Genomic DNA, 7,670 nt, shown 5'->3' on the forward strand with positions numbered 1-7,670 from the left:
TTTTGTGCTCTTTCTGATAAACATATCTGTTAATATAGTTAATTACGTATTTTTTTAAAGAAAAACATATATTAAAAAATGCCATAATTTCCTTTTTTAACTTTTCTCGCAATGTGTATACATTATATACATAGATATATATATCGAATGAAAGGCCCTTCAATAACCTTTTCAACAGGGTCCATATTTAGAAAATCGGTTCAATAGTTTTTGAAATATAAGCTTTTGAAAATGTTGAAAATTCCACGTTTAACCCCCTATCGCCGTCCCTGTCAATTTGCACCAAAAAACAAAATATGCCGTTAAAATCCGGAAAAGGGGGCGGACCACGCCCACTTTTTTTTCTCTAGCTCAAAGGTCAGTATTCTTTAGGTGTTCCAAAGCATGGCCTATTTTTATCCTTATTTCGGACCATATAGCTTTTTTTAGCTTTTTTATTTGGTTGTTCTACCTTTTTTATTTTTAAGTCCTTCAACACTGGTTGGGTGCATCCGACAAAAACGGAAATACAACAATGCATGTCAGCTGTTTAGCTTGCATAACCTCTATCGAAAACACAAACAAAATTTTTCAGGAACATGATATCGGTAAGTTCTTTAATCTTAGTAGTAAAATTGGTAAATATTTAACACTTCTACATTCGCAGGCTGTCCGAAATTTGTTAACACAACGCGTCTCTGCTGGCCTACCTCTGTCACGCCTGACTACAGCTTTGTATAGTACTGATGTGGCAGCCACCACTGGTGAAGGACTAGCAACCATTGCACCAGCGTCTATCAATGAAATAGCTGCTGAAAAGGATAAATTATTTAGTAAACTGGAAATTGAATTACGAGGAATTGATCCGGCGGTGTTGAAAAGCTATGCGTGGTTTACAACGACGGCAGCAAATCACTTGGACATTGAAGTGGGAAAATGGTAGGTATTTGTACATTTCTAATGTGCTATGTATGTACATATTTTGTATATTCATGGTGCTAGTTCATTTTTAAATTTCCAGCTGGGCTGAGCGCAAGGCACACCATGACCGCTTGACTCTTCTGAAATCGGTGCACATTTATAAGAAGCATCGCGTTCAATACGAAGTCCGCACATACTTCCGATACCTGAATTTCCACAAATTGACCGGCTCAACGTTAGACACTTTTCTAGAGTATATTGAACGTAATCTACCCGAAGGTGTTGCTTTAAATGCTACGAAAACCGAAATACAAGAAATGCCGGAACACTTGAGACAGCCACCAAGTGAAGTCCAATCATAAGTGACTTCAAAGTGTGCTTCCAAGTTTTTATTTATGCTAAAATGTTATGATGTAAGCGAATATATTAAACAACCATAACATGTGGCCGCTACAACAACAACAACAACAACCAAAACACTGCTTTCGTTAGTTAAAAATTAGTTTTGTAAAAACCTGGACGACATTATTTTCTACATATAAAAATTACACCCAATTTACATGATTCAAGTACTTGAAAGCAATTCTTGCTCATTCGCTTTTGTGTTTTCTATTTGCTTTTACACGTTTCAATTCTGTTGAATTCAAGTTTTTGGTTCTTTAAATGAAAAGCAACGAAAATGCCAAAAGCAAAGCAAGAAAGTTGAAACGACTTGACGGTACAGACGCATGCGTACTCGTCCCTTTTCTTCTCAACCCCTCTCTTCCACATGCGAGCAGAATTGAATTCAATACTTGAACTGTGTAAAAGCAGTCTTACCATCTATGCAGCATATGAAAGTACATTAGTGTGCGCCTTATTTATATGGAGATTTTTTTAATTTTTATTTATTTAAATGCATTTCAGAAAAACTCAAATGTATTTCAGAAAAGGGCAAGTGTATTTCAGAGAAGCTCTATGTATTCCAGAATAGGCCCAGGGTGTGTTCAGAAATTCATCAAGCCAGAGCATCAGTCTCTTCCACATCTAAACATTGTGTTATGTCGCGGACTATTGAGGTAAGATGGTTGGAGAAGTGTCTTATTTTCGAAACTAAATTCCAACTAAGTATTTAACCGTGGTTGCGCATATTGGACATTACCATCAATTATAATTTAGAAATAAAGAGACTGATGCTTTGGCTTGATGCACGAGCACAATCGCAATAGATATATGTAGTTTCCCTTGCTTTATTATTTGATCCATGTACTTCAGTCGCCTTTTTACCCCTCTCGGCCCATCCGTTGATTGAACGCTCTTATTAGTTTTAGCATAATTATTTACCTTAGCCCAAACATTCTCAAGGGGTTCAGCATCGACGAGTATGGCCCAGGCGCAAGAGGGTGGGTGCCCACTACTTGCTCAAGTCCAGCATAGTTGGTGCATTTTCGCTGAACAACAATAAATCGCAAATTACGTTGCTCCCAAACCCACCTCTTCTGAAAATCAAGCAGAAATACACTCCTTTTTTTTAATAAGCAATGTCGTCAGACATTAAAACGTTGGCCAGGTATCTTATTAACCTCAGGGGCCAGGTTGTCCAAACAACTTTAGCAAGTTCTAGTTCGTCTTTGTCGTAAGCGTATATCCACACAGGCAGGTCCAGCGAAGGGAAGATCCCACGAAGACCAAGAGTGGTGGCTTACAACTTGAAACAGAAAAACTAAGACGCAAAGAATTACACAATGACAATATTAGAAGTAAAAACGTAAAATAATCAACTAACTCTAAGTAACTTAAACTGACCTCACAAAGCAATTTAGGCACTTCAGAGATTTGGAATTACACCCAAAAAAATTAGTAATCTACTTTTTTTTTTTTTAAACAGAATACATTGACTCCATTCTTAATTACTATTATTCTTATAATTTAATTTATTTATATATATATATTTTTTTTTTAAATTTGTACTCGAATTGTACTTTAGTAAGCACTACAAGGGTGCGAATCACAGCCATACAAATGCAATACAATCATTTGATGAACAGTCTTTTGCAATAAATATCACAACTACGAAATTCAATTACTCGAAATTTTATCTTTTTTTTTTTTTTTTTTTTTTCCAAACTCTACTCTTCTAATATACATAACTATATGTACAAATATATTACTATACTTATTATTATTAATTTATATTTCAATCTCATTAACCTTAAAGGACTTTGTTCAGCTTTACCTTGTGTAGAAAGTGTATTAGCTCACTAAAAAGATACAAATTAGAATTATTAAAAAAATCTTTTAAATTATTACAATTGTTAAAAAAGGTATACGTGCTTCTAGCGGCTGAAAATTTACACTGAAAAAAAAGGTGATCACTAGTCTCTCTGATTCCACATACATCACATAAATCATTTACACCTCTTAGAAATTTGCTTAAAAACGTCCTACCGTATGTGTGCCCCATCATCAACCTGTTAACTAATTTGATATCATGAACACCAAAATTACATTTTTTTGTCAGTAAACCAAGGACGCCTTTTGATATCACTGATATTACCCGCAAAAAAAACTACCTTTAGTACAACTAATTTCTCTAAACTCCATTTCCCACTCAGTCCAAATAGCACTTTGAATTTTACATACAGCCTCCCCCAAGGTGAGATCCATTTCGATGGGTAATCCCTCACTAACTGCAGCCCTTGCAAAATGATCCGCTTTTGCATTAACTCCAATACCTACATGACTAGGCACCCACACCAACATGGCACTGACGCAATTTGACTTAGAAATCATATTGTGAATGGACGCAACTATAAAATTTGTAGAAGCCTTCTTTCCTATCAACCGTACCGCCGCTAGGCTATCCGTGACTATGACCCACCTATTTATGTTTTTTTTAAGTAAAAAGCAAACTGCTTGTCTAATCGCCACTAACTCTCCAAACGTGGATGAATATTTCCCATCCAGCTTAAACATTTCCGAAATTTTCTCCTGAGGGTCATAAAAAGCCAAACCTACAACATTATTCACAACTGATGCATCCGTAGCCAACAGATAACACCCTTCCTCAGCCCATTTGCTAAATTTATATCTGAATATGCTATTTAGTTGCTCTTTACTAAACTCACACTTGGACCTTCCCAAAGAAGAACTCTCCACCTGAAAATTAGTATGTCTACTAAAAGTAACATTTACATTAATTTTGTTAAATAGATGTCGAAACTTGGAATAAATAAAACTGTAGCTCGATTTAACAGAGCTCTCGCCCATCAAATCTTTCCTCAGTTCTTCATTCACAAGCCATTGCTTGCCTAATTCCTTGGCCACAAGCCATTCCGCCCTTTAAAGAGGCGGCAGCTCACCAGCCAATGCAAATCTCGCATGAATAGGAGAACTTAGTGGAAGCCCTAGACACCTCCTTAGCGTATCATTTGAAACACCCTGCAGTTTCTTATTAAACCCTCGAGGAGCATTAGCATAAGTCGTGTTGGCATATTCAGCTTTACTTCTAATAAAGGCTTTATAGAAGTTGATAGCCACTTTGGGTTCCAACCCCCCCTTAATAGTCGTAAGCTTCTTAATCAGATTTTTGCCTGAGCTTGCAGCGCTTTTTACCTTATCCACATGATTACTTATTGACGCATTAGCACAAATGGTCCTACCCAACCATTTAATACTCTTTACCTGCTGCACTTCCGTCCCATCCAGTCTAAGCGAAAAAGTCTTATTACTAGTTGAATTCATTAATAGAAATTTAGTTTTACTGACATTAATATTCAGATTTAAGCTATTAAGCATGGTTCTAATTTCATTTAACTTAAAATTTAACCTATCAATTGCCTCACAATAACTGTTCCCGCTACATAATAGCGCAAAATCATCAGCAAACTGAAAGACTTTTATGTTATCATCACCCAAGCAGTGCAAACTTGCAGTATATAGGTTAAACAACAGTGGCGATAAGCAGCTACCTTGAGGAAGACCATTTGAAACCTCCACCCTATCTTTTCCCAAAACCAAAACCCTCCTGGAAAAGAAATTTACCACCCAGTTACGAATCTTATTTTCCACCCTAAACCCAGCCAGAATCTCCCCCAGCAGTGAGATATCAACACAATTATAAGCATCAGATATATCTAATACACACATAAACACTTTCTTTTTCCCTTGTTTAAGCCTACCAGCCCAATGCAAGCATTCATTTAGGCACATCGAGGCCGACTTCCCTTTGCGATACGCAAAGCTATTGCATGGTAAGATATTGTTACTTTCAACCCAATTATTCAATCTATCCTTAATTAACATGTTCAGACATTTCACCACAACGGAAAGTAATGAAATCGGCCTAAAATTCCTGAAATCACTTAAATATTTATTGGCTTTTGGAATCGGAACAATCTTAATCGTTCTCCACTCCTCTTTTACAATGTTACTATTGAAACAAGATTCTAACTCTCTCACAAGACATAATTTCGTTTCATATGGCAGTTTATTGACCATATCAAACGTAATTTTGTCAGCTCCACCAGCAGATTTCTTTTTACGTTTTAACACTACATCCAGATCCTCAACCAAGAAACTAACTACCTCATCTCTTTCATTAACCATACTGGGTCCACTTAATACTCGCCAACCACTGTTGCCACCCTGCTGATCCACCTGATTCTTAAGATGGGTGAGATATCTACCATTATCCTCACTAATCCACTTAGTACCATATCTACCTCCTTTAACTTGATTAACAAATCTCCAAGCATCACCAGAGTTTGGACATTCATTCAATTGCATTATTCTAGATTTGTAACTATTACTTTTGGCCTCTTTTACCTCTTTCTTCCACACCTCCTCTAATTGTCGGAGTTTTTCAAAATCCTGAACACAGTTCGTTAAAGCAGCTTTTTTCCTTGCCGCCAAAACCAGCCTAAAACGCTTTTTTAGCTCCTCATTCCACCAAGCCTTAGGGGATCTTTTGAGAGAATTTAAATCAATTGACGCATTCTTAATCTCATTTTGTACTGCATTTACAATACTATCCAGTCCCCCACTAACAACACAACCCGCAAGAGCAGAATCAAGTTTTCTCTTTTGCAAAAACATATTGGGCCTTTTAGCTACATTTTCTACTTCAATAACAATAGGCCTATGATGGCTTCCCCCAACATATCCCAGATTACATTCCCATTTTAACCCTCCAGAAATATTTGTGAAAGATAGATCCAGCACAGATAGACCCTGCTGAGTCACCCTATTTACCACAAAAGTCGGACTGCCATTATTTAAACATACCAGCCCAGCCTTCATAGTAGCATTTTTGAGCACTCTACCCTTAGGATCGTCTTTATTACACCCCCAGTCCCGCATTTTGGCATTAAAATCACCAAGCAGCAGAACCTCTTCTTTACCATCCAAAAACAATAACAATTTGCTCATCTCATAATCCAAAAGAAACCTATTCGTTCCAGGCGGAAAATATGCTGAAACAATCAACAGATTTCTATCAAGATTTGTAGTTTTAACCACTATTATGTCATGTACTGTATTGAACCCTACACGCTGCAACTTTATATTCTTCCTACCCCCTATAGCAACTCCTCCATATCCATCGGGACGATTCTTAATAACTAAATTAAAGTCTATTAACTTGTAACCTTCTTTAATATCCCCCAAGGAAAACACTTCCTGGAGAACAACAATATCAATACTGTTGTGCTCAATAAAATATTCAATATAGCTACGATTCGCCTTCAGGCTCTGACAATTAAGTTCTTTACTGCCATCATTGATTGAACTTACTTTAAGTCTGTCATTCACATTTTCTTTAACCAAAAGACTCAAAACCTTTAATATAGGTTCATCAGCTTGAATATTAAACTTTTCAACTAACATATTTAACAGCTTTTCAATCTCCGATGTTCTCTCCCACTTAGTATTTTCAAAAACCGGTTTACTACCTCCTTTTATCTCAGTACTTTTGCTTTTACTATTTACTACCCTTTCCTGCCTCACATTCATTTTTGTCACCTGATTATACCTCTTCTTAGTCAGAGTCCTATTAACTATAACCTCATTATCTTGTATATTTCCACCATTCCCACCTAATACGGGAAAATTTGTACCATAATCTTCTAAAATAGAAAATCTGTTATTGGATAGTGTATCCCCATAAGAGTCATAGACCTCGCGCTTCGACATCTTCTTTATCGTCATAATCTCAATTACATTTTTCTCTTTTTCCCAACTTGGGCACTTATTCTTGTTGACAGACACATGATCATCCCCACCGCACAAAATACATTTAGTCTCACTTCCAGTACACTTTCCTACACACCTTTCGTCTTTACCACAAATGATACATCGGTTTTTGGCTCTACAAGATAATTTGGTGTGGCCTAACCTCCCGCAGTTGAAGCACTGTTTTGCCCTGGGGAAAAAGTGGCACACCTTAAAGTTCACGCAAAAAATCTTAATAGTTTCAGGGATCGCATTACCCTCAAACCCAATCTTGATAGAAAATGTAGGTAAAAATCTATCTTTATTGTCCGGATCACGCCTCGTGATGCGAGAAATGGACTTAACTTTTATATTGGATTGCATGTTGTTAAAAATCTCATCCTCTTGAAAATCCAATAGCACTTGTCGTATTACTCCATACGTCTCCATAAAACTTCTCGGTATAAATACCCGAATACCCATTTCTTTTAATTTGCTGTTACTAACACTCTTGTTTGCATTTTCGATCGAGTTGAAAAATACCTTGTACAAGGACCTTCCAACGGCTAGGATGTTGTCCA

At 36.7% G+C, this 7,670-nt stretch overlaps 1 protein-coding gene across 1 annotated transcript; it reads left to right on the forward strand.

Annotated features, from left to right (window-relative positions):
- The first annotated feature begins 476 nt into the window (after positions 1 to 476).
- LOC118753224 (28S ribosomal protein S10, mitochondrial-like) lies at positions 477 to 2,378 on the forward strand. Its single transcript, XM_036488101.1, has 4 exons — positions 477 to 587; positions 647 to 918; positions 1,001 to 1,445; positions 1,716 to 2,378. Exons 1-3 carry the CDS (start codon positions 579 to 581, stop codon positions 1,260 to 1,262), a joined length of 543 nt encoding a protein of 180 aa, XP_036343994.1. The 5' UTR covers positions 477 to 578; the 3' UTR covers positions 1,263 to 1,445; positions 1,716 to 2,378.
- Positions 2,379 to 7,670: the final 5,292 nt, after the last annotated feature.

Source organism: Rhagoletis pomonella, unplaced genomic scaffold (genome assembly GCF_013731165.1).
Source record: "Rhagoletis pomonella isolate Grant_MI unplaced genomic scaffold, Rhpom_1.0 Rhpom_scaffold_02226, whole genome shotgun sequence".
Lineage (NCBI taxonomy): Eukaryota > Metazoa > Arthropoda > Insecta > Diptera > Tephritidae > Rhagoletis > Rhagoletis pomonella.